Source organism: Ambystoma mexicanum, chromosome 6p (genome assembly GCF_040938575.1).
Source record: "Ambystoma mexicanum isolate Mex_15411 chromosome 6p, UKY_AmexF1_1, whole genome shotgun sequence".
Classification (NCBI taxonomy): domain Eukaryota; kingdom Metazoa; phylum Chordata; class Amphibia; order Caudata; family Ambystomatidae; genus Ambystoma; species Ambystoma mexicanum.
Window position 1 is genome coordinate 1,132,576,126 of NC_090935.1, and position 27,606 is coordinate 1,132,603,731.

Sequence of the window (27,606 nt, forward strand, 5' to 3'; positions counted from 1 at the left end):
GCCAAGCCGGAGCGGCGACGCATCCCAGAGTGTCCGGGGCCCGCCCTCAGTGAGGGTTGGCTCGTGTGGCCTGGCGGCGTGCGGAGGCCCTCCTGGGTTTCCTGGCCTCGGGGCTGGCAGGCTCGTATGGGGGTCTGGGGGGGACGATTTGCTCCCAGTTCTCGTGGGGTAGCAGCTGGGTAGGTGGGGAGCTGAGAGCTGGGCGAAAGAAAGCTTTGTTGCACTGAGCACGGCAGGATTTTACAGGATTAGTGTGGGGCCGAACGGGAGCTTAGACCAATGCAACCATCTTGGATGGCCCTCTAGCGCCCTCTGTATGAACAGGGAAGTTAAGATCTTGGCACGGGTGTTGGCCAAATGCCCCAATAGAGTTATTGCATCCATAGTCTATCCGGAACAATGTGGGTTTATGCCTGACAAATCAACCAGGATGAACATTCATAGGCTGTTTGTGGCTGTATCTCGGGCACACAATACTGGGGGACCTGTTGGCGCTTCTCTCAGTACACCTGGAAAAGATCTACGATTCGGTGGAGTGGAAGTTACTGTGGGAGGTGCTCTCTCGTATGGGGTTTGGGGAAAGTTTCCTGGGAAACTGCAGAGGTTTGGGTTAATGGGATGACCTCCTAGGCTTTTCCCCTGGAGAGATGGACGAGGCAGGGTTGGCCTCATCCCCCCCCCTTCTATTTACACTGGCTATAGAGCCGCTAGCCATTTGCTTGAGAATGGACCAAACTTGACCAGGCTACTGTTGGAGGCATGGGGCTGCATGCGGACAAAGGCTCGCTATATGCGGACGATCTCATCGTTTACCTCAGTAAGCCGCAGGAAGCCTTGCAGGGGTTTCAAAGGGCCAGCAGGCTGAAGGTGAACTGAGATAAGTCCATCTTCTTCCCCCTCCAGAGTACAGGGGATGTTCTTCCCCAGAACTGTCCATACCGGTATCAACTGAGGGCTTTAAATATCTAGGGGGGTGGGTGGGTCCTGACCTCAATGATTATGTAACATCACAATTTGCACCCTATTACAGTTAGGTTTTTACGGGATGTCACTCATTGGAGGTCCCTTCTGTTAACCCTTCTCGGGAAAGCAGCTCGATTCAAGATGTTAACCTTGCCAAGGTACTTGTATGTCCTCCAGAATGCCCCACTGCAGATTCTCTGGGCTGAATTTGACAGAGTGGATGCAGCTGTCCGGACTCTTCTTTGGGGGGTAGAGGGATGGGCAGCCCTGTATAGCCCTGGACACGCTCCAACGCTCGGTCTGGGAAGGGGGTATTGGTCTCCCCAATTTGTGTAGCTACTACTAGACTGCCCAATTAGCAGTTGCAAACGACTGCCTGCATGGGGCTGAGTTACAGCCGCATGTTGGGACTGAACGAGGATGGATGACAGGACTACCTCCTCCCCAGGTTCTCTACAGTGGCCAGAAGAAAAGACTGCTCCCGCCCATGATGCAGCACACTAGGCAGATGTGGAAGGACTACTATCGCTATGTGGGTTGGGGAGATAGGTCCACCCTTGCTCAGCCGCTATGGAATAATGCCCATGTCCCGGAAGGGGGTAAGGTAGGCCGACTCAGGGTCTGGGAGAGATAGGAAGTGCGGCGTGTGGGGGATGTAGTGAGAGAGGGGGCATTGATCTCTTTTCCTGAGCTGCGTGACAAATTCAGGTTGCCGTAGACTGAAGCATACCACTCCCTGCAACTCTCACAAGCTGTATCCGCTCAGTTTCAGTCACTTCGGGAGGTCCCGGCCTGCTCTCTTATAGAAGCGAACCTTCTGCCGGGAACGCATAAATAGGAAGGTTATTTCCACCCTTTCGCTTCGAAAGACTTAGTTAACCTTAAGACACAGTGGGAGAGGGATCTCGGCCCACTGGAAGCTAAGAATTGGGTGGAGGCCCTAATCTTTCCTAGGGAAATTGGTATCTCAGCTTGTATAAGGCTGATACAACTTAAGATCTTACACAGAGTATATTATTCTTGCACTGCCTTACACAAGTGAGGTCGGCAGATCAGGCTGACTGTCTCCGGTGTGGAGGGCTCCTTTTTTCATATTCTCGGGGAGTGCCCACAGGTTTGCTGCTTCTGGTAGAAGTGTCTGGATAAGATTCACTCTGTTTCCGGATCGGTAATACCTGGGGACCCGAAATTAGTGCTTTTGGGGTTGTGGGGAGAAACAGGCTTCGCTAGGTTTGAGAATCTGTTTGTGTCAACGGCGGTCAGGCTGATGAAAAACTGTTGCAGCGCAGTGAGGGGCAGCAGAACGCCCAAGATTGGCAAATGGGTTGCTGGAATGTACTGTTGTATGGCTCTAGAGAAACGAATATATAATGTAAGGGGCTGCCCTGGAAAATGGGAGATGATTTGGGGGAAGTGGGAGGGGGAAGGATAGGATAGGGTGACTGAGTTTTTACAGATTGGAACGCTTTGCGTTTGGTCTTGGATGTTTTTCTTTTGATAATGATCTCCGTGATATATGATTTCTTTAATCCTGGCAATGCCATCCAATTGTGCTTCAGTACTAGGTTTTTCTTTTATGTTGTGATGTTTTTTAATTTCTAGTTATATGCAAAACAATAAAATATATATTTTTTTGAAAACATTCAATTCTGTCCTGGGATCTGGCTCTCGTGTTGACTTTGGAAGAACGTGTAGAGGGGGTTTATCAACTTGTTTTGTCTTCGCACCGAGGCTTTACCCAGGCTTTTCAGCACACAGGACAAGCCTGTATCAGAGGCCCTGTGGGCTCCAAACACTTTTGTTTTTGACTCCTAAAAGGAGGTTGATGGGACAGGTATCCCAAAAACTTCAAAAACTTTAGTCTGAACTGTCCCCATTTCTCTGCCAAAGCAGATAGGAATCACACTGGGAATCCAAACTTTTATGCTTCCTTGATCTTCTCTTAGATTTTTCGGAAGATCTATTGGTCGACTCAGTCTCTTTCCTCTCGGAAGGTCTTACCTTCGAGGGTATAGTGCTCGAGGATTTGGAGGATGATTGAGTGCTATTTTGGACCATCTCTCATTCAATGTCTTCGGCATCAGACTGGCAGGAGCTGTAGTCTGCCGCCTCATGACTGAAGCAGAGACATCGCAAGCAGATCTTGTGAAGACCAGTAAGTGATATATTTCCTCAAAGTGCTCACAAACTTGAAGCCAGAGGGTTCCAGTGTTGAGATTTTGATGAGCAAAATGTAGAGTACATAAGAAAAAGAAACATTTCTGAGGTGGGAAATGTTCTGATGACTGATTAGCATCCCAGAAAAAAGGAGGGCGCAGAGCAGCTATTAATATTGATATTGACGTCCAGTCTGGTCCCGATGCCGAGTACTATGGAGGAGTTATTCATGCGGAAGCCACACAGCGCCCCCTGGTGGAGAGAGGTTGCCGCTACCGCAGAATAGATCTTAGATGCAGAATCCGCAGGAGGACACTCCCCAATACCACAAAGGATCCTTCACATGAGAAGCCCTCCACTGGCTTTGGAAAATCAATTCTGGAAATGATAGCCATATTTCTCTGCAGTGTTTGGGTGGGCAGTAGGTTTTTTCTATCATCAGTGATGCACTATAGTAACTACAGGGCGCTTTTCCCAACATTGCTATGAAAGCTTGGTTAAAACCGAGGCTGAAAGTATTTTCAGAGAATCCTGGGTTCCAGGGGTCATCTAACATACATTCTGCATGGCAGGCCTGTGGTTGAAACTACAGAGGTATCTGCAGGCAAAGTATCCTTATGACAATTGCATGCTCATCTATTTTGGTTGTGTTGGTCCCGAAATTTAACCTACAAACATGATTTCCCAAATAACAAATGTCAGTAAAATCTGAAATGTATTAAGGACAAAGAGGCTAGTGTCAACCAATGGTTGATAGGCCCATGGCAAACAATATTTTTAAAAACTGTAAAGAAATTAGGGGAAATAACAGTGTTACTGATAAGAGAATGTGCTCTAATGTCATTGTGATCATTTCTATTTCTTTTGAGTATGCATACATTTTTGCATTAGGATACACCACTACTGTCTTAATCTTGCACACATTGTGAGGTGGAATCCATGTGGTTCACGGCAGACATACACAGTTCAAGATGACTTCAGCATACTAGATGTTGACTGGTGCTATGGTTCAAGCAACATTTGCTCATTGCACAATTCCATTCCACTTACTGGTTCATATTAGTTAAGTGGCAGTTGTAGTTTGTTGCCATGGTTACAATTCTTCCCAGGCTTTTGGTTCAGAATGATCCTACACCTGTCCAATGCAATACATGCTAAATAAAAGTTCTATTTAGGGCCAACCTCGTGGCTAACCCAACCCAATCCTAACATTCTAATGGTGTGCAGTCAGGATTCTGAGCACAACTGGTGGGTATTTAAAATTCTATTATTGTTCACTTTTATAAATACTTTAGAAACTGAAGAGTTTTAAAGCCACACATTTCTAAGGCAATCTAAAAGAACCAGTTAAACAATATACTTTAAATACACTTAAAACATTTTTTGAAAGTGCAATCAAGGGGAGGGCATTGCAGGTTTTTATTGCAAATACGTTCCAAAAGAAACATGTAGATGCAGGAAGCCAGTTGAAGCATGTTAGGTATTGCAAGAATGCCAGAGTGTGAGTTATACTGAGGCCTCAATGCACAGAGGTGGAGGGAGCAACACTCATGCTAGTTATCTACTCTGCTTCGAAGTCGCCAGGTCAGGAAAGACATACAAAACATGGGGTCGAAAAGGTTGGGGGAGCCATTCCTCGATTAAGTCAATGAGCTGCCAAAGGAGGCCTAAATGCATTTAACAACCATGCACAAGGGCTTTTACTAGACGGACTGCTTTCAATCACGCTTACCCCCCCACCCCCGCCTCCCCCTTCCAGGCCGCGGAAATACTAAAGGTATTGCCTTTGTTTGCCTTTTCGGCTGAGAGGAATGTATTTGTGGGCCCAAGGTGAGGAGTGTTGGAGTTGCGCTACTGCCATACAAGGCGTGGTGGCTTTACAACTCATTTCGAGCAGCACCCTAGGACGTTCACTAAATCAAGCAGCAGTTTCCAATGCTCTGTGATGGCGGTCGGAGGTGCACCTCCAAGAGCAGCGGCCAGAATTTGCGGGATCTTAACCACTAAATGCGTCAATGTTGTATGAATAACAATCAAAACATAACCGAACATTGCTAAATGTTAAATCCATTTACTATGCAACAATTGGGTGCAATTAAAATAACAATGAACATGGCCCCATTTTCTCCCCTACTTCTTGAAGTGCCTCTCGAAGCGCTAAAGTGAAAACACTTACATTGTCGTCTTGATCCTCATCACTGTCGTAGTCACTCACAACAGGTTTTGGTTTTCCACGACTTTGGCGCTTTTTTCCTTTTCCTCTCTCCCGGCTTTTGTCATCCTTCTTATTAAGTTTGATTTTCACTTTTACAGATTTTGCTGTGGGATTTCAAATAGTTGTTTTAACAACAATTTGTATTCATTATTTAGGAAATTAATCATCATTCTATCAAATAGACAACTGATAAAGATATAGAGTTACACCTAGAATAATGCCATACCAAGAAATATAAAATCTTGGCAGGACATTTGAAAACCGTCTCTCTTTGAAAAAAGTACAAAGATGACATTTGGCAAAGGAGATGGGAGCTGACAAATCAATATACTGTGGCCGACTCTCAAACTATTTTTCAATCTGCACATGCCGATCAGTGATTCTCCTTACCCACAACATAAGGCGTGCTGAGCCAGTTGCTTCATTATCCCAGAGGGCATTGCTCATTTAATAAGGGGTGTGCTTTGGAGCTGGAACAGCCCCTACATTTCCCCCTGTATTTGGTCTCCTCTGTTGAAGAACAGAGGAAAGAGAGAGAGTGGTCATTTAGAGAACCATAATTGCATTTCACAGTCCCTGATAGAAACATTCATGTAAAGCATGAGCTGTTGTATCATTTATTTTTACAATTGCACCCCTTGAAATAAATGGTTGAAATGTAAAAAAGAAAATTCCATTTGCATTGACACGCCTTTTTAGGTTGCCATGGCGAAGTCGGCACCAGCACAATGCGCATGGGAGGTGGCGAGGGGGAGGGTAGGGGCTGTCCTCAGGGCAATCACATCAAAATTATAAATGCATGGAGACACAATTAGCAGGTGTTTTTGATCTGATTCTTGGGCCCACCCAGCCCACTGCCTCACCACCCCCCACACTGCCCTGCTTCGCACGGGCCTGTACCTCGGCTCCATGGCATTACCTGACCTGATAACGCACGCGCCCATCGCGTTAAGTGCTTAATTATACACAAGCAGATGGTACAATTATTATCATGTCATCACACCTCTTGATACATAATTATGTGTCATAAATCGCAGGAAGTTAATATACAGGTTTTGCCATTACATGGCCCACCTTTGTTCCACACCTTCAGAACCACCATTTTGAAGTGTAGATCTTCTCCTTGGTTCCCGTTCTTGCTAATATTTCCATGTAGGCTACCAAAAGATGACCAAGCCCGACATGATTCTGCCTTCCTTTCTCTCGTTCAGCCATTAGTCATCCTCCTCCTCCTCCTCCTCCTCCTCCTCCTCCTCCTCCTCCCCCAACAGGTTGCTCACTCTTCAACCTCGCCCCTCGGGTCAGAGCGCATCATCTCCAAATGTGAGCCAGCTAGGACAATCGTCATCCCTCTATAATGCTTCACTCTCAATTGGCAGTTGTATTTTCACCTCTGCAAGAGTACCTTGCATGTTTTCTTCGGGCTCCACTCGGTCAAGATCAGATGGCGCGGTTACTCTCGGTTTCAACTGTTGAGTCCATCTGTAATTTGCAGACAATAGGTCAGCTGGTCTCAGTTTTCCCCTCATCTCATTCAGCCTTCTTGTACCGGATTCAGCACTGCAGAGTTATTCTTCCACAGGGTAATTGTGTCCTGCAGGCTGATGGTGACACCACATCTTCATCCATGCAGAGCTACTGAAGCTGCTGCAGTACCACAGTTGGGACCACATGATGGCCAACACAGCAAAAATACTTCTGACAGCATCTCCTTGGGACAATATAAAGGGCGACTTGTAACACACTATATATTCCTAACTTTTCCCTTGCCTTTTATTCTCATTTCTAGGAAAATGTAGGTTTCAAGTACTAGTTTTTTCTCAGCTCCCTCACATTCCATATCTAAGTATAAAATAATCACTGTTTACAATTATTTAAAAACAAAAAAGATTGTAAGCAGTCGGTCCAAAAAAAAAAAGAAATAAAATGTTTACCAGTTTAAGAATTCTGAATTGATACAAAGTTGACAACATATCTTTACCAAGGGAATGCCTCTTACTGGATCTCATGTCTGTAGAGTCCCTAAGTGGTTAAGATTGAAACCTCATATACATTTAACAAAAAGACGAGTCGGGAAATTTGGCCAAACATTTTGGCAATGAGTTATAAAGTGTATGTAATTTGCCATATTCTGAGTATAATTTATATTTACATATTAAATCCCGTGCCATACTCCATTCAGTCCATAACTTAATATGTTAGCCTGGTCGTTATTTCTATAGTTTTTCTATTGAACAGGTAACATTTCATTTTGAATTTACCACTTAATTTAGAAGGAGAAATGACTTACCGTAATGATCTTTCTATGGATTCTTCTCACACGGATTCCTCATCTTGATAGATATCCATCATCCAGCTCTGTTGCTCGGAAACCTTTCGACAGGGACTCCCCCCCTGTGCAGTCGATCGTCGATCCGTCTTGTCCGGCTCTCGATCGTCGGCTCCGGAAGGGACGTCTGGCATTGTATATAGGACGTCACTACGCCCCATGCTTCTTTTCCTCCCTTTTTCCCCCCGCACTTGAACGCTGCAGAAGGAAAGATCACAGGAGGAGGCTAATCAGCCAGTAAACACTTTAATAAGGATAGATCCCAACAGGGTGATCCCACACAACAATGACTGCTAATAAAAAAAATAAAAATGAATTGCTTTTTTTTTTTAAAAAAAAAGGTGAGACAGAAGCGATCATCTAAGAGCCATCACCAGAGCCTTTCTCGTTTGGACTGAAGCGACAAGCCACAGAACTTTCTGAGCGGGGATGAATGGCAGGGTCGATGAGGAATCTGCAGGAGAAGAATCCATGGAAAGATCGTTAAGGTGAGTAATTTCTCCTTTAATGGATTGCTTTTCTCCTGCAGATTCCTCATCTTGATAGACTCCCCAAGCAGTTACAATAACGGAGGATGGCAAAAAGATTTAAACCAGTAGATTCTGTAGAACCGCCGTACCATACCGTGCATCAGCTCCCTGTGCAATATTTAAGGCACAGTGCTTGGTGAATGTATGTAAGGATGACCATGTGGCTGCCCGACATATGTCCCTAACAGAAACCCCTCTTTGCAGGACTGTAGAGGCCGAAACCCCTCTGGTTGAGTGAGCCCCGATGACGCTGGAACCTCCCTGCCTGCGGATTGATAACATATGGATATGCACAAAACAATCCAACGTGACAGAGTCTGTTTTGTTATGGCAATACCCTTTCAAGGCAAAGAATGGGCCACAAACAACTGGCCTGACCTCTGAAACTCGGATCTGCGAGCAACATAGAAGGGTAACCCTCTCTTCAGGTCAAGGCAGTGGAACCGATCTTCCTCTTTCGAGGGATGTGGAGGAGGTTAAAAGACAGGCAAGTCGATAAGACTGGGACAGGTGAAACTCAGAAACCACCTTAGGAAGGAACCCGGGCCTGACCTGGAGAGAGACTTTCTCACGAAAGAATCTTAGGAAGGGAGGTTTGCAGCACAAAGCTTGCACCTCGCCAACCCTCCTGGAAGATGTGATTGCCACTAAAAAGGCTGTTGTAAGGGATAACAGCCGTAAAGAACTTGATGGCGGCTCCGCTGGAGCCTATGCACTCAAGTAGCTCAAAACCAGATTAAGATCCCAATCTGGGACAACAAAGGGGGCTGGCGGAAAACTTATTGAGAAGGCCCTTTAGGAATTGGGCCATGACCGGAATAGTAAAGAAGGAACCTTGGTCTAGGGACCTGGAACACAAACAGGGCCGCCAAATACCCTTTTACTGTGTTAACCTGAAGGCCTGACGAGGCCAGTGACAGAAGGAACTCCATCCCTGTGGTGGTGGGGCAAGAGATAGGGTCAATCTCGTGTTCCCTGCACCACGCCTCACATCTTCTCCACCTGCACGCGTACAGAGATCTTGTAGAAGGTCTGTGTGCAGCCAGCAACACCTAAAGTACCTCCTCTGAGAGGTCGCAGTCATCATACCTCCACTTCCTCTCAGGAGCCACGCATGTAGGTTGAGGGAATCCGGGGTCGGGTGGAGCACTCAACCCTCCAACCGGGTCAGGAGATCTGTACGCTGAGGCAACCAGTGAGGCAGACAGATAGATAGACAGATCTAAAAGATCAGAGTACCATGTCCTCCTCGCCCAATCTGGGGCGATCAAGATGTTGGCCGCTTGAAATCTCTTCAACCTCCCTCAGAACCCATGGAATGACGGGAATCGGGAGGGAAGGCATAGTGAAGAGGGAAGGTCCAATCCACCAAAAACATGTCCCCCCGTGCGCCGTTCACTGGGAATTCCCTCGAGAAAAACTGTTTGCACTTCCTGTTGTACTCTGTGTCAAACAGATCCATTGCTGGGGTACCTCAGAGAGGAAAGACCTCCTCTAGGACTTCCTGGCACACTTCCCACTCGTGTGAGACCATGCTCAGCCTGCTCAGAAAATGTGCCAAGGTTTTCTCCGTCCTCGCCAGATGAACTGCTGAGATAGAGATTTGGTTCTCCCATAACCAGAACCACAGCTGTATTGCCACTGTGCAGAGGGGGAGGGAGTGCACACCACCCTGCTTGTTGAGGTTGTGCATGGCCGCTGTGTTGTCCGCCAGGACGTGGACATGCTTCTCTGAAAGACGGGGCAAAAGCTCTCAGACTAACCTGATGACCCGCAACTCCAGCCTGTTGATGGAGACCCGAGGCCACTCAACTGCAAACCCTTGCAGTGAGCGCCCCAACCCTTCAGAGACACATCCGTGACCACTGAGGTCTGAGGCCAAGGAGGCCAGAAGGGTTCCCCGGCCTTCAGATTGCTGCGCGATTTCCACCAGCCGAGTTCGTGGACTACCCGGCTGGACACAGAGATAATCTGTGAGGGTTCCCAGATACTGAGACCACTGGTCTCTCAGCAGCCACTGAAGGGATCTCATGCACAGCCTGGCCTCTGGCACTAGTAGAATACAGGAGGCCATGAGACCCCAAAGGCAGAGGAAAGAAGCCGCTGGTAGGGTGGCGTGGTTCTGAAACAAATGGTCCATTTGGGCTATATTGCTGGGTCTCTCTTTTGGGGAAAGCCTTCCCTACCAGAGTGTCTGGGAATGCTCCGATGAACTGGAACTGCTGAAATGGTGTCAAATGGGACTTCTTCAAGTTGAGGGAGAAGCCCAGCTTGTGCAGTAGTAGGCAGGTGTTTCCAGATGAGACATTCTGTCCTGCTGACTTCCCCCAGATCAGCCAGTCATCCAGGTATGGGAATACATGGACCTCGAATCTCCTGAGGTGAGCCGCAACTACTGACATGAGCTTAGAGTAGAGGTCAACCCAAAGGGCAGCACCTTGAATTGATGGTGCTTGTCTCCTATGAGTTACCTTAGAAATTTTCTGTGCTTCTGATGTATTGGCAGATGGAAATAAGCATCCTGCAGGTTTATCGACACCAGCCAATCCTGAAATTCGAGAGCATGGAGAATTTTTCTCAACGTCACCATCCTGAATTTGTCTTTCCTCAGAAACTTGTTTAGGGCACCGAGGTGCAGAATGGGGCAGAGAACCACCTCCCTTCTTGGGTACCAGGAAATACTGGGAATACCAGCCCGATCCTCTCTGTTCGGGAGGTACCTCTTCCACTGCACCCTTTGACAACAAGGCGCTCAGTTCTTCCTGGAGCTCCTGTCCCGGTTGGATTGGGGGAGCTAGGGGTCTGTCCGGAGGTCTCTTTAGAAAGGGCAAACAATCACCCCACTGAATCTCCAGTTATCTCCTGCCACTGAGAACAATGCCCTGCCAACCTTCCACCAACAGGTGCATCATGGAAGGAGAAAGCAAAGCGACTCCGTGGGCGTCCCTGCCATTGTTGCAGCTTGTTGGTCTCTAGAGGCCCATCTGCCCCTTGCGAGGCACGAAAAGCACTTCTGTGCCTGCCTGGCTTGCGGGAGCTGTGCCACCTTCCTGCCATACGGTACGTAACACCTACAGCCCCTGCCTCCGGAGGAAAAGCTGAAGGCAGGCTTGGCCACCTGCGCTGCTAGACCCAGTGATTTAGCAGCCAACTTGGAGTCTAAACATTTTCAAGGATTAGTCCGCTTTTTGAAAAAATAATATGTCTCCCTCAAAGGGCATATCCAGCAATATTTTGGACATTCAGGGAGAAGCCCGAAGTTTTCAGGTAGGCCTGCCGCCTCATTACCACTGCTGAACCCATTGCTCGGCCAACGCAGTTGCCATGTCCAGACCCATCTGCAATGTCTGCTGGGCCACCTCCTTCCCATCCTCCACCAGCTGTAAAAATCTGTCCTGTATTGCACCTTCAGGGATATATTCAGCAGCATGCTTCACAGCTTTCCACAAGCAGAAGGAGTATTTTGCGAATCCACAGGCTACGTTTCTGGCCTTGAGCGCCATACTGCCAGAGGTGAACACCTTTCTGGCTAATGCGTCCGATTTCTTTCCCTCTCTGTCCGTAGGCAGATTGGAAGTGGATGCCGATGATCTGGTGGAAATAGTGGCAGCCTGCATAACCAACCCTTCAGGGGAAGGGTGTGTGGCAAGAAAGGGTCTCCTCTTGCCGGCTTGTACTTCCCTGTAAAAGTGTAGTTTACATGGGGAATAGTCCAAGGGTGCTGCCATAAGGAGGATAAAGGGTCTGCAATGGCTGGGTTAAATGGCATGTTATGCTAAACTGTCGGACCCTCATCCAAGATATCAAGAGAGCTCATACTCTGGAAGCGACGTGGTAGATGCCTTCAATTCAATGGTGTCAACAACCCTGTCAACCAGAGCCCTGAACTTGAGACTAGCACAAGTATAGGGCGGGTTCTGTTGCAAATCAAGATCTGGAGAGGTATCCAGGCCACCAGCATCCTGTAAACCTTGAGCCAAGGCCAATAAATCAGCCTGGTCATCGAAATAATCGACACCGCTGGCTCCGGTGTAAACAGGGTCAACCTACTCCTCAGGGCCATCAATGCCAAAAATGGGTTGCATCGAGTCAAAGAATCCCGATCGCGATAATGGCAAGAAAGAACCATCGCCAACTGTTAGCGCTGAGGGCTTGACCGCTGACTGAGTAGGCTTCGAAGCCAAAGTGGCTTTCGACGCCAATGGTTCCTTTGGCACCGAGGGATGCACGGGTGATAGATCGGTGCCGTGGGCTTCGGCCTTGCAGCAATTTATGCCTAGTAGGCGTGATGCCCGAAGGCGTTTGACGTCGACAGTGTCGACGGAGTGGTCGGCTTGGGGTCGCGAGCACCGAGTGCTGCTTTTGCGGCCAAAGCTTACTGGTCGGGGCCAGAACCGCACCTACAGTAGTTTGCTGTTTAAACATTTTGAACATCGAGGTTTTAAAACTTTCACACTCTTCCCGAGCGGTCGGCCCCGCTGAGTGCTTACTTCGTTCTGATGATTAGCTGGACTCGCGTTGATGGCAGTGGTGCCGCTTCTTCCGCGAGGAAGACAAGGAATGGCTCCTGGAACGGGACTGTTTCTTGTTCCAGCAAAAATGTAGAAATTGGTATAAAAAAAGTCGAGTAAACTCAAGTCGTGTTCCCAATGCAGCGTGCAAGTGCGCAGAAAAAAGTAACTGAAGCATGGAGCGTAGTGATGTGCTATATATGCAAGATGCCTGAAGTCACTTCTGGAGCAGACTATCGAGAGTCGGACAAGAGGATCGACAATCGACGGCCGAGTCAAGGTCCACTATGTCCCCTCTCAATGTTTTCGAGCAGCAGAGCTGGATGATGGATATCTAGCAAGATGAGGAATCTGCGAGAGACAAGCAATCCATTGAATTAGTGGCTACTACAAATTTGAATATGTGCGTCACATTTTACGCCTTATGAGCCAATGGCTCTTGCAATAACATGTTCGCCTGCAGCCCTAAGGTAAACACCTTGGGTGTGCTTTAAAAACCATCTTGTCCTTGTGTACTGAAACAAATAGATCTGAAAGCCACTAAGAAAGCTACTTTGTATGCCAGCTGAATTAGGGAACTTTTACGGACAGGTTGAAATGCAAGAAGCATTAGCTTGTAAAAGGCTATTCAAATCCCACCCCCGGGCTGGCTGTTCAATTGCCAGGTAAATACCTTTAACTCCTTCCATGAAGGTTGTAACAATTGGTACCTTCCGCCAGGAAACCTGTTGAGATGTTGTGTATGCAGCATTGGCTGTACCTTAAGAGAGATTTTTTGGTCTTTCCGAAACAGGTAAATTGCCTGACGGCAGTTTCAACCGCCAAGGAGATAGAAAAGTTTCCTCAAAAGCGTCGATGTCCATGACCCCAACTGAGACTGTAGGTCTCATGTGCCTATTCAAGCCAGCATGGCTTTCTGTGCAGAAAAGAGGCAGTTCGGATTTTCGCCCCCTGCCACCAGGCGCCGGTTTCGAGGGCTAAATACCTACAGACTATGCAAACAATATATGACAAAGAAGGTGATGTAACACCCTTTGATTTCAAATTGTTAGGACCAACAACAGATTAGATCTAGAGAGACCCATCAAAGCTAACACCAGAAAAAATGCAACCCACTACGGAAAAAAGAACCAGCACACCTCTTGCAAGGAGAACAAGGTTTTATTGCCAGAAAAATGGAGATGCGCCAGAAAAGTAGTCTGCTGCCACAGAACATTCTGTCAAAATTTGTGTGAGCAATACTCTATGAATTCACACAGCATCATCAGTAGCGTAAATTACATAATGTACAAATTAAATTCGACTATCTGGTTGGTGGGACCCTATTCATAGGCTACCTGCTACATAAGGGATGGCACGCCATTGGTCCCAGCCCCTTATGTGCATCTTCGTCCACGTGGGTTCCTCCTTGCGCGTCATCAGTCATGAAGCTACAATGAATTGGTCATTATGCAAAAAAACCAATACATGCTCTATCTCTAACCTAGTGTGCACCTGCTACTGCAGATAAGGGCTAAGAGGTCATTGCATCTAACAGGCAACAGCTCGATTCCAGACACGTCGGCACTCGTCCAAAGCTCCTCACCCTCGATTTATTATTTTGCCCCACCCGGCACAAATGATGTGGCCTATGGTGAAAGCAACTGGTCCCTGCTTTCTGATGTTTTCTGATCGATTGGGGGTGTAACAGTTTTATGAGCAGTGGTCTGGGAGTGCCTGGTACCTTGGAATGCTGAGGGTATTGGGACGGGGGCACCTGGGTGCTCATTTTTAGAGCAGGACAGGAAAGGTCAGAGGCTCGTGTCCTCCTTTTATCATGGGATCGCCTTTCACAGACAGCTCTCCACCACCTCATGGCCTTGCAGGGTGCATTCCTTCTGGGATGCCTATGAATCTCCGTAGCTCTGCCGTTTCTCACCGGTGCCCGAGCTACAACCTATTCCTGCATGCATGCACTTATTTCTATGTATGTGGCTCGGGCCTGCGGCCCTGCCTGCAGCGCAAAGCTAGGCCTCAATTTCAATACAACTGCCAGTATCTAAGATGGCGTTTGTTTTCCAATGTATTCTGGAGCCAAAGCATGCACTACCCTCCTTGCACTATAGCCAAGCCGACACCCCCTGCCTCCTGCAACCTACCCGGCCCCATACTGCACACTTCTAGGCCTCTGCCTCATCCTAAAGCGATTGGGGGTCTGGGACGATCGTCCCTCCTTCCCAACATTGACTCAATCCCCCACAACTCGAACAATCCCATTCTTGGAAAACTGGATTTGTCTTTTTTTTTTTATTAGCATATTTTATAGTTTACAATTAAACTTTTTTTATGCTGTTTACTAAAAACAAAACAAACACTCATGAAATTAGTGACAAAATAAAAAGAATTAAAAAAAAGAAAAAGAAAAAGAAAAAAAAACTTAATAATAAAATAAGACCCCATTTCCCATCATGAAAGTCTAAAATCGCTCCATCGTCGTCTGTTTTGATCCTCTCATCTTGGCGAAGCTTTTTCCCCCATCTTCTTCTACCGTCAATCTCTCAAAGATTTTTTTGACGTAGGCCATCAAAGCTAGAATCTCAGTATTTCTTCTCCCTTGACACAGGCTGTCCCAGAGTAAGTTTGGAAGTAGTGTTGTTGACTTCTGGTACAAGTGTCCCAGATGTAGTGATCTTAGATCCTTCAATAGCTCGCATTCAGTTGTTAAATGTTCTAAAGTTTTCAAGCGAGCCATTACAAAGCCGGCATGTATAGTTTCTCTCCGAGGGTACTATACGTCTCTCGAGAACCTCTTTTGTAGGATACAGGTTAAAACGGAACCTCATGAATTCCTGTCTAATTATGGGACAGGGAAACTTTGTCAGGTAGATTGGAATATGACCACGTTTGCTGACGTCTTTCGTTGTCCCCCCACCACTTTTCATGCTCCTTTTAAGGCTGCAGTCACGGGCCCAATTATGTCCTCTGGTGAACAACATGCTCGGTGCTGATTGTGAACCAAGATTTGGCATGAAAGTACAAGAAAGTACAAGCCAGCATTGATGGACCCAGCACCCGACTCCAGAAAGCATGGTTGTACTGTTTGTGTCCAAGGGATCAGTTTTCCCTTCCCTTCCTCTGGAGAGAGTAAAAACCTGGAGGTTTTGTGTGTTAGGGAGAATTCTCATAAATGGCTAATTTCCCTTACCTAATGAGTCCCCCAGCAGATATGCTGGATTTCTAGGGTTTATTTTTTTCACCTGGTAAGAGTGTGAGCCTTTTTCCCACTCTTACATGTGTTTTGCTGTGTGTGTTTTTACCATTTGTGTGATCTTGGGCTCTGGAGCCTCACCTACTCCATGAGCATCATTTTTATGTGTGTTACAAAGCACCCTCAGTGCAGTGACACAGGGTTGTCTTTTAGACTTCACACTGACTATTTTTCTGGGACTGACTACTGTCTCCCAGAAACATGTAAAGGTGCCATTAACTTTATGTAGTCTCTTTAAATCACAAACCCAGTACAACCCATCTTACATGGAGGATTGGAAAGGGTTAATTCGTATTGCTTTTTGTCTGTTTCTCTTGGAGCACTGTTTCGCTCCCTTTTCATCAAGACCTGGCTGGTGGCAGTGGTAACTACCCTATTTTTCATACCGCGGTTATCTTTTGTAACCATGGTATTGTTTTAGGCTATTTTATTAGCCTCGAACATAAACCCGCTTGACCAAATATATTTTATTTCGGATCCGGCTGGGTTTATTCGCCATTTCTTTTTGTTAAAGTCTTTCTCGTGTTTTACTTTGCGCACCAAACCAGGTTTCGTCCCTTTGTTCGCCACCTTTTCGCGGGCTTCTGCACACAAGCCCTCTTTAAGGCGCCTGAAAGTCTGGATAGGCAGGATGTGAGGGAGGGGTCTTAGGACCCCTGCCATGGGTTCCCTTGGTAACCAAAGTCGCACTCCTGTTTGATTGGCTGGGTGACTGTCCTTGCCAGGACAGCCACCCTGCTGTGTGATTGACAGCCAGGCTGTGTGAATGGGGGAAAACTGCATAAAAAAGCAGGTCTCTGGGACTGGAACGGCAGTCGCAACTGGAACGAAAGAACCAACAAGGAGCTGATGGAAGAGGACCCTGACAACGACTGAACCGCACGGTGAAGCCCTGCTGCAGGTCCGAATCTTCAGAATCTGACGACAGAGAAGATCCTCCCGAAATCTTCTTCCCTTGAGCTAGTGGGAGCAAACAGTTCGCCCAAACTTCAAGCCGGGACCCCTCCTCTGGTCGAATTCGCTGTACAGAGCTACAGTGGGCCGGATAGCCAGGAAGGTCGGACCCTGCTTGAGTTTTAAGGAGCGCACCTTTTATTAGTTGTTTTGCTCTACTGCTGGTTTCTTCCCTGGGTAGGGCAGGACCCTACAGAGTCTTCCTACTTCTTGTCAGTCCGACAGTCGCTTCAGGAACCGTGAGCCTGCAGGAACTACCAGGAACATCCGCCTCAGCTACAGCTTCCTCTCCGTTTTAAAGGTACTGTGCAAATCCGGTTGTTTGTTTTGTTCAGCCGCGGTGAAAGTGTTTGAAATCTTTCTCCAATCCGAGGGCTTGTCCTTCTCTGCTCTTTGAACTAACTTTTCTACCAACCAACCTCGTTCGGAACCCGTGGCACGAACTTTTCCGCGAACGACCCTGAACTATGTGATCATGAGCAAAAGACTTTTGTCCTATTTACTTTGGCCCTAAGCCTTTTCTATCTGATTCTATCACTGTAGTTCCTCTCGCTCAATTGCCCTGAGTACTTACCTGTTGGTGTGATTCAATTTCTATTAACTTTGTCTTTCCCTCCCTTTTAAATTGCTGGAGTGACATTTTGCTCCCACTTCATTTTGTGAGCTTAACCTGTCTGGAACCTATTGGGAGTGGTGTGGTGTATTAAGAGTGTGATTATTAAACTCCTTTACTTTAGTGAAATGTTATATAACTGATGAGTGAATAAATGTATATTCTTTTACTTCGAAACCTTGAGTCAGTGTTTGTATGAACATAGTAATTTCTGTCCTTTGTGTAACTATTTGATACTGCTCACTTGCTCTTGAGATACGTCTGGCTGCTCAGCCATCGCTACCACTTTTACTGTGTAGTACAGGCTTGTACCAAAGGTGAATTTGTATTGTCACTTTTAGTCTTAATTGTGTGTGGTGTTCCCAAAGGGTACTGCATATAATTCTGCCTAACATTGTGAAAGAAAATGTTTGGGGTCAGGAGCATGGCTTTTAAGGTAGTTAACACCTCATGTGCGTTAGCCATATATACACATTGCCTCTGGAAGGTTATAGTAGATGCAGCAGAAGAAAACATTCCAGAAGGGGTGATGGGAGATGGATTCAAAGAACTGTTATAGGATGGCAAAGAAGCAGCATGTCAGGTCCTGCACACATGGCTGGACTCAGCCGACTGTGTGGCCAAAGCCATGGGGACAGACACAGTTGTCAGGAGATGCCTTTTGGTGGAACGCATTAATTTGGGTTCAAAGCAGATGCATCTTTGCAGAAATTCAAAGAATCCAAAGCTTGGCCATGTCTTAAGCCAGGTTTTAAGGCTTAGCACTGCAGCAACAAACTGACCTTCCGTTTGAGTCTTGGACATCAGCAATCTCCAGAGGTCGCTGTTTTAGTCATTTCCAACTATTTGCACAAAGGTGCAGAGCCTGTTTTTCCGGCAACCAGTAGAGTGCAAAGACAATTCCCCATCCTAGGAAGAGAAATAAATGCATAGGGTCTCAGCCTCAGAGTTCTTCGGCACCAGCGGCCTCTCAGAAGCCTATTTAACTTGACACAACATCAGGTTCAGCTGGTAGGAGGATGAATCCCAGAGTTGTTGGACATCTGGCAAGGGATTACTTCAGATGAATGGGTGCTACAGGTGGTGGAGTCCAGGAATTGCCTGCCCTTTGTCCAAATGCCCTCAGACCATCCACCCAAGGCCTGGTCCTCATGTCTTGGAAGCAAAGTTAGATGTGGTTCCACTTTGTTGGCTAAGGTTATGCTATCTTCAAGTGTGAGATTACAACATATCCCAAGGCTCTCAAGCACAAATGGGTTGACTGTGTGAATTATCTGATCCATTATAAACTTTTCTGATCATATACAAGTTCAGAAATTGCAAGATCGAGCTAATCTCCTGAGCTCTGATACACAATCAATGGTTTCATCCAACTACTGTTTACAGGAATAAAAGATTTGACTGCTGATGGCCAGGTCTTGGGATATCAGAATGTATCTACAGGATTTATTGTGTAGCCATATCCTGTTACACTTGTGCTTCATGGGAGAACCTCTTTATGTACAATCTGGCCAAAGGACCGTAGAGTATGTAGAAGCTAGGCTATCCTTCCTTCGAGGTAGATGCCTATGGCATTCAAACAAACAGACCAGTATTTTTCTAGCCATGGTATAGCTATTTATCTCACAGTGGAAAGGAAACACTGCAGTGGGTGTACTGTGATGTTCTGCATACATGGCGAGGAAACTCCTTGCGGAATTGTTTAATATTCTACGTTTCCAGTCTTCTACATGCAGGAACTGCTGTAAAATAAAAAAATAAAACAAAAGGAAAAAGCAGAATATTGACAATGATCATGTTAGGTTTTATTATAGCATATCTAAAATGCAGAACTGAAATGAAATATCTCCGCGATGACCACCATAGGGTGTTGAACTATGTTGACAGAATAGAACTGTCCTGCTTATTATCTCCTTCTTTAGGTAGCTTGCTTCGTTCATTGCAACATCACTGTTAGCTTGGCTGAACTCCTGAGAAGATCAAATTACTTAACTCTTGGTAATGTTCTTTCTGATGGATGTCCCTACCGTGGATTTCTCATCTACGATCATTCTATCCCATTGAAGCTGTTCAACTGAAACTTAACTGCCACCAGGGTGCACAACACAGCCCTGTCCAACACCTCTAAGCACCCCACATGACGTCAGAGCCAGTATATATTGAGGCGCCACATCCAGTGACCTCAGTTCCACATTTTATCCCTAGATCTGATTGGTGTACTAGTTTCTGGCCAAGAGGGGCATGTAGGGAGGGCGATAAAAAATCTGTGGGAGAAAAATCTGTAAGAAAGAGCATTACCAAGGGGTAAGTAATTTGTTGTTCCTCTTCTAATGGATTCTTTCCTCCAACAGATTTCTCATCTATGATAGACTCCCAAAGCAGTATGTAAATCTGGAGGAGGGAGAAAGCAAGCATACATCTAAGCCAGAAAACACCGGAGGACTGCCCTACCAAAACGGGCATCTTGCCGCTCAAGGAAATCCAAGCAGTAATGCTTACCAAACATGTGCAAAGACGACCATGTTGTCACATGGCAAATGTGCAGGACAGGGAATTCCCCTCTGCAGAGCAGCGGAAGCAGCCACCCCTCTGGTAGAATGAGCTCTGAGACCCTAAGGCACATTCTTCTGAGCCAGATCATAGCATTCTGAGATGCAGAGAATGATCCACCTTGACAGGGCCTGTTTGGTCACAGCCCTCCCAGCACGAGCACCAGCATAACCAACAAAAAGCTGGTAATCTTTCTCAGCCTCTCTAGTTCGAGAGACCTAGAACTTAACCCCTTAAGTGCCAAGGACTAGGTATCTCGTCCTTGGGATTACTTCCCTGTTGCCAAGGACGAGATACCTCGACCTTTTATACACTCTGTTTTGTGCGATCCCTGCAAAGCAGGGATCGCACAAAACTGTAATCCAACTCCCAGGCTAATGTGAGGGGGAGGTCCCTCCTCACTGCCGGGGGGGCTGGATTACCTTCAGTTTTATGTCGGCGTGCGTAACGCATGCCGACCTGAAAAAGTATTTTCACAGCGGCAGCCATTTTCGGCTGACGCTGTGAAAACACAAGGTGAGTGTCCACCTTGCTCTGCCTTGATCTCCGGCTGTATTTCAAGCCGGAGATCAAGGCAGGTGTCGTTGGAAAAGGGAGATTCACCCCTTTCAAACACCACCTTGTGTGAAAGCATTGCTGGTCACGGAACGGGCGCAGAGTGCTCGATCCCTGGCCAGCAATGCCCGCTAGACCACCAGGGATCCCTTGTAGAAGCGGGGGGAGGGGTGGCTGCTTACTAGGTAGCGGCCCCATCCCCCTGAGGCCCCAAAGCATGGGGCCACAGGTATGAAGACCCCTGGGGGCAGATGGGTGATCATCTGCCCCCAGGGTAGGGGACAAATGAAAAAAAAAAAAAAGCGAACCAACTGGGGATGGGGGTGGGGGCCCACTAGCCACCAGGTCTTTTTTTTTATATGGAAGGGTGGTGGCCTTCTCCCTCCCACCCCAAGTGGAAAGGGGGGGACCCCTTGTAGCCCTGCCTGGGGGCAGGAGTACATAAGGTGGCCCCCCATCCAATTGGGGGGGGATGGCCACCAGAAAAGTGACCCCCCAAAGGATGGGACCTGCAGTTTAGGGCCCCCATCTGCTCCTAGGGAATGGGCCTTAGAACAAAAATAAGGGAAAAACATGGATGGTGTTGGGGGGAGTGCCCCACCCTCACTAGACCACCAGGGAATTGTTTTTATGGAAAGGGAGTGTCCCTTCTCCCCACCACCCAAAATGGACTGGGGGTCATGTTATGCAGCCCTCCCTGGGGGCAGTTATCTGCTCCTAGGAAGGGGCATCTGACCCCAGGGAGGGCTGCATGAGATGCCCCCCTCTTATCCGCCTGCAGGGAGGGTTAATTAAGATGCCGTCCCTTGCATTTGGTGTGCGGGTGAAGAGGGCCACCCCCCTTTACATTAGAACATTCCCCAGAGGTTTAGGGTGCCCCTCAGCCCCCCTTAAAGTGTAGTGTACCATTTACATTTTTTTTTCTTTGTTTACCAAACTTCCCTTAGCGCAGATGGGCACATTGGTGTGCCAATCTGCCCCCAGGGTGCCCAAACCTACTATCCCACCCACTGGAGGGGCCTGTTCCATGTTGTTTGGTGGCCCTCTCCCCCCCCCACGCCAAATGGAGGGGGGGCACCTCATGCAGCCATTCGAAAGAGCCCCAGGGAGGCCTGCATGAGGTGCCCCCTCCATCTGTTTGGGGTGGGAGGTGAGAGGGCCTCCACAAAATGTTGGACAGGCCCCCCAATGGGAGGGGCAGTAGGTTTAGGGCACCCTCGGGGCAGAATGGCACACTATTGTGCCCATCTGCACCAAGAGGAGTTGGGTAAACAAAGCAAAAAAGTGAAAATGGTAGTCAGCATTTTATGGGGGCTGTGGGGCACCCCAAAGTGTCGGGGAAATTTGTAATGGGAAGGGGTGGTGACCCTCTGCCTCCAAAATGAAGTGGGGGCCATGTTGTGCAGCCCTCCCTGGGGGCAGACATCTGCTCCTAGGAAGGGACACATGACCCCAGAGAAGAGTGCATGGCAGCACCCCCCCTTAACTGCCCCCAGGGAGGGCTACATGAGATGGCCCGCCCCTTTATTTGGGGTGGAGATGGAGAGGTGCACCCCCCTTTACATTTCAAAATTCTCTGGCGGTTTAGGGTGTCCCTCAGCCCCCCTAAAGTGCAGCCTACCATTTTTTTCTTTGTTTACCAAACTTGCCTTGGCGCAGATGGGCACATTGGTGTGCCAATCTGCCCCCAGGGAACCAAAACCTTACTGTCCCACCCACTGGGGGACCAGTCCCACATTTTTTAGTGGCCCTCTCCCAGCCACCCCAAATGGAGGGGGTGTACCTCATGCAGCCGTTCGTAGGAGGCCCAGGGAGGCCTGCATGAGGTGCCCTCCACCCATTTGTGGTGAGGGGGGAGAGTGCCACCACAAAATGTCGGACAGACCCCCAATGGGTGGGGAAGTAGGTTTTGGGCACCCTGTTGGCAGAATGGCACACTATTGTGCCCATCTGCACCAGGGAAAGTTGGGTAAACAAAACAAAAGTGAAAATGGTAGACAGCATTTTAGGGGGGGTTGTGGGGCACCCCAAACAGACAGGGAATTTGCTAATGGAAATGGGTGGTGGCCCCCTCCCCCCACAATGGAGTGGGGGCCATGTCATGCAGCCCTCCCTGTGGGCAGATATCTGTTCCTAGGAAGGGACAACTGACCCCAGGGAGGAGTGCATGACAGCCCTCCCTTAGCTGCCCCCAGGGAGGGCTACATGAGATGGCCCGCCCCTTTATTTGGGGTGGGAGCAGAGAGGTGCACCCCCCTTTACATTACAAAATTCCCTGGTGGTTTAGGATGTCCCTTAGCCCCCCCCCTCCCTAAATTGCAGCCTACTATTTTCAATTTGTTTCTTTGTTTACCAAACTTCCCTTGGCGCAGATGGGCACATTGGTGTGCCAATCTGCCCCCAGGGTGCCCAAGCCCTACTGCCCCATCCATTAGGGGGCCTGTCTGATGTTTTGGAGTGGGCCTCTCACCCCACCCCAAATGAAGTGTGGGGGGGGGGTCACTTCATGCAGCCCTCCCTGGATTTCTGCCACTAGGAAGGTGCAAATGTGTTTTCACTGGGGGGTGAGGTTCAGTAGACCGCCAGGGATGGCTTGCATCGGGGGCATGATTGGAAAGTATGATTGTAGATTTGTTTTTGCTGGGGTGACCGTAGGTAACAAATGTTTTTTGTTTCGTTTACAGCTTTTTCTACGCAAGCAGCTGCAATGTTATGCAAGTACTTTTTTTTATCATTCTATGGTTAGGGCCCACGGTCAGTGGGGTGGGTGAGACTGGGGCTGTATTGTTGGTGGTGTGGGTGGGAAAGGGCCGTCTGGGCAGATATTTTGGTGTGCTGGGACACAATTGCAGCGGCAGGCCACAAATTGCCCCCCATGCCAGCAGAACATTGGTGTTTCCCTGAGAACAGATGTCTCCCATGTGGGTTGTCCGTCTGCAAGCCCAGGATGCACCTCCGGCTGTGCTACGTAACAGATGTCACCTCCGGGGAGGAATGGGGATCCTGCAGGGGCTCCCTGGTGCTGCACTGTGCTTAGGCGACAGTACACCCACATGGTACATGGATGTCCAACGCCATCCTGAAGTTGTGGCTGGGCTGCATTACAGCTTTTCCCTTCAGGGAGGTATTGGCACACTGCCGGGGCTCCCTGGTGGGGAGAAGCTGTAACGCAGGCCCAGCCAGAGCTCCAGCAAAGTCGACGGTAATGTCCCTGGCCTTGGGCACCTTTCTCTCATGTGGGTCTCTGGTGGGGCTTGTGGGAAATACATTCTGGGGAGATTTGCGCAAGTCAGACATCTTTGGATTCCGACGGGTGTCTTCTTTTCAGAAATACATGGGGTTCCCTGTTTTCCTTGGTGGCTTCGACACCCTAGGCCCATATCTGTATGGTGTGAGCTTCAGAAAAATTACTGAAATTCAGCTGTCCGAAAAGACTTGGCGTTAGCCGTGTTTTAGGCTTTCCCGTTTGCGCCCAGGTAGGTGCACCCACACATGTGAGGTACCGTTTTCATCGGGATACCTGTGGAGATGCGGGAAGGTAGGCCATGTGTTGTTGGCGGTGTGTTTCGGTGGGTGGCTAGAGCGAAATGTCTGAGAATTGTGTTTATTTCCAGCCAATTTCAGAGACATTTGCCTCTGTCCACTCACCAAAACACATCCCCAACAACAGATGTCCTACCTTCCCGCTTTCTCACAGGTGTCCCGACGAAAACAGTACGTCACATGTGTGGGTGCACCTACCTGGGCGCAAAAGGAAAAGGCTAACCCACTGGTAACCCCAAGCCTTTCGGCACAGCACATTTTGTTCATGTGGGCAACCTACAGATTTGGGTCTAGGGTACCGAAGCCAGCAAGGAAAACAGGGAACCCCATGCATTGCCGAAAAGAGGACACCCGTGGGATTCCACAGAGGTCTGACTTGCACAAAGCGGCCCAGAATGTTTTACCCAGAACCCGCGCCAAAGTAAAAATTGTGTTTTTTCCCACAAAATATCAAACTTTGTCAGGGATTGTGGGTAGTAAAACTGGGGCAATTTGCGCAAGTCAGACCTCTGTGGATTCCCACGGGTGTCCTCTTTGCTGAAATGCATGGGGTTCCCAGTTTTCCTTGTCGACTTGGACACCCTAGGACCATATTTGTATGGTGTGCGCTTCAGAAAAATTCCTGAAATTCAGCTGTCCGAAAAGACTTGGGATTAGCTGTGTTTTAGGCTTTCCCCTTTTCGCCCAGGTAGGTGCATTCACACATGTGAGGTACTGTTTTCATCGAGACACGTGTGGGGACACGGGAAGGTAGGCCATGTGTTAGCGCCGTGTTTCGGTGGGTGAGCTGAGTGAAATGTGCGGAAATTGTGGTTTTTTGGGCCACATTTTGGACTTTGCCGGGGTTCTTGGGTGATACATTCTGGGCTGATTTGCCCAAGTCAAACCTCTGCAGAATCCCACTGGTGTCCTCTTTTCGGAAATGCATGGGTTTCCCTGTTTTCCTTGGGGGCTTGGACACCCTAGGCCCTATATGTATGGTGTGCGCTTCAGCAGAATTCCACAAATTCTGCTATCTGAAAAGACTTGGGGTTAGCCGCGTTTTCGGCTTTCCCCTTGGCGCCCAGGTAGCTGCACCCACACATGCGAGGTACCGTTTTCGTCAGGACACCTGTGGGAACGCCAGAAGGTAGGCAATGTGTTGTTGGTGGCATGATTCGGTGGGTGAGCCTAGTGAAATGTGTGGAAATTGTGTTTTTTCCGCCACATTTCAGATTTTGGCAGGGTTTCTGGGTAATACATTCTGGGCCAATTTGCGCAAGTCAGACCTCTGCGGATTCCCATGGGTGTCCTTATCGGAAATGCATGGGGTTCCCCGTTTTCCCTGATCACTTGGACACCCTATGCCCATATATGTATGGTGAGCACTTTAACAGAATTTCACAAATTCTGCTGTCTGAAAAGACTTGGGTTAGCAGTGTTTCCGGCTTTCCCCTTGGCACCCAGGTAGCTGCACCCACACATGCGAGGTACCGTTTTCGTTGAGATACCTGTAGGAACGTGGGAAGGTATGACATTTGTTGTTGTGTTTGCATGATTTTCATAACGTTTCGAACCATTTGCTGGTGCCCTTTGTCACACAACCCTTTACTTTCCCAAATGTGCCCTACATTTAGTTGCTGCTTTAGGCACCATGGACTTTTGTAACATGCACAAATCACCCACCCTTTAAAAGGACTGCCTGTGCTCTTTCAGAAAATGTATGCTTGCCCTTCTTCACCACATTGGTTTTCCTGATTTACACATGCCAAGTACGTCTGTTCAGGCCGTAAACATAAAACTCCTGTGTACCATGGCTCCGTTTTTGGCTTGTGGTATTGCTGGTTTTGTCAAACACTACAAAAGATGTGCGATTTCCTAACTGCAAGAGTCGGGGGAATGTAGCGGAGCATTGTTTTTATCAAAATTCATAGAAGCCATTGCCGTACCAGGCCAACTATGTCCACCACATACCTTTTTTTCCGGTCATTTTCCCGCTTTTTCCCTAAACTATGGAATTTTTCCCTACCTAGTTGTTGCCTGACCTGCGCAAATCACCCCTTCCTAAACCTGGAAATATGTCTACTTTTCAGAAATGTATGCCTTTCTGTCCTCCAATTCGGCTTTCCTACCATTTTCTTCTATTCCGTCCACGCATGTCCAATTGGCAAAAATGTCCAAAATCGCCTACCTCTCACAAAACGGTTGATCATCACATCAAAATAATTTTTTCTCGTTTCCACTCAACCTGTTCATGAAAGCCAGGAAACTGGGAAATTCAGCACAGAAAATCATTTGTTCCTAGCTCTTACAAGGAAAAACCACAGGCTTCTTTGTACGTCATTTTATTGGCATTTAAAAAAATAAATAAACATTTTCGCCCTTTTTGGTTTTCTTCTCTCACCCCCCTACAGAAACCTAGGATTCCTGGGTGGCGTTACGACTGCCTACATGTGGGAAAACAAGGCGCCAAATTTGGTCGCGATATCTCATGTAACAAAAAAGTTACAAGGCATTGAATGGCGACATACCGAAATCACCAAAAAAGGCCTTGGCACTGGCGGGAAAACCCCATGGCAGTTAAAGGGTCAAGGGCCAGCACTGGGTACAGCCAATGGAATCATTCCTCTGCCTTGGAAGGGTGACGGGGAGGAAAAAACACAGGAAGATGGATCTTCTGAGAGAGATGAAAATCCAAGACCACTTTCAGCAGAAAAGAAGGTCTCACTCTCAAAGACACCTTCTCTTTGGAAAAAGACAAATCGGGAGTTAATACAGACTACGCCTGGAGCTCACTCGCCCATCTTAAGGGTGAGCAATTTAATAGAACAGGAATGAAGGGCTCAAATGGAGTGCCAATAAGAAACGTTAAAACTAAATTCAAATATCAATGACAGGACTCAGCAGCAATGCATAAAGGAGGTCCAAGAGCCACTCGGCCGTCAGCGTGTCCCCCAGAGCTCCCTGAATAGAAAATTCCCTGGAGCAGAACAACTCGCACTTCCTGTTGGCACTGGAATCAAAGAGGTTCACTTGAGAAGACCCCCAAAGGGATAAGATCTCCTCCAGAACTTCATGGTAAAGCTGGGAAGCTGAAGTCTGTCTGCTCAAGGCATCCGCTGTGACATTCTCCTCCTGGCAAGATGGGGAGCTGTCACAGAGACACTCCAGAGTCCAGAACCACAGTTGCATTGCTTCTCTGCACAGTGGCAAGGATCCCACACCACCACGTTTGTTGAGGTGGTGCAAGGCCACTGTGCTGTCCATCAAGAGGTAGGAAAACGACCAGGTCCAATCTGATAACCCTCCAGCAAGCTGATGTGTTCCAGAGACTCTGAGGGAGACCACAGTCCGCTCGCTGTTAGATCTGACAGGCTAGCACCCCACCCAGTCAGATGCATCCGTGACCACTGTCATCTGGGGTCAAGGTTGACGAACCAACGCGCTTTTCAGCAAGTTG

General features: G+C 48.0%; 1 protein-coding gene across 1 annotated transcript in view; it reads right to left on the reverse strand.

Annotated features, from left to right (window-relative positions):
* The window catches only part of SMARCA2 (SWI/SNF related BAF chromatin remodeling complex subunit ATPase 2), a 3,136,185-nt gene that overhangs the window by 43,397 nt on the left and 3,065,182 nt on the right, over positions 1-27,606 (reverse strand). Inside the window, exon 35 of the mRNA XM_069625745.1 lies at positions 5,297-5,439. Within this exon, the coding sequence (XP_069481846.1) occupies positions 5,297-5,439 (143 nt within the window). The remainder of the gene's footprint in view (positions 1-5,296; positions 5,440-27,606) is intronic.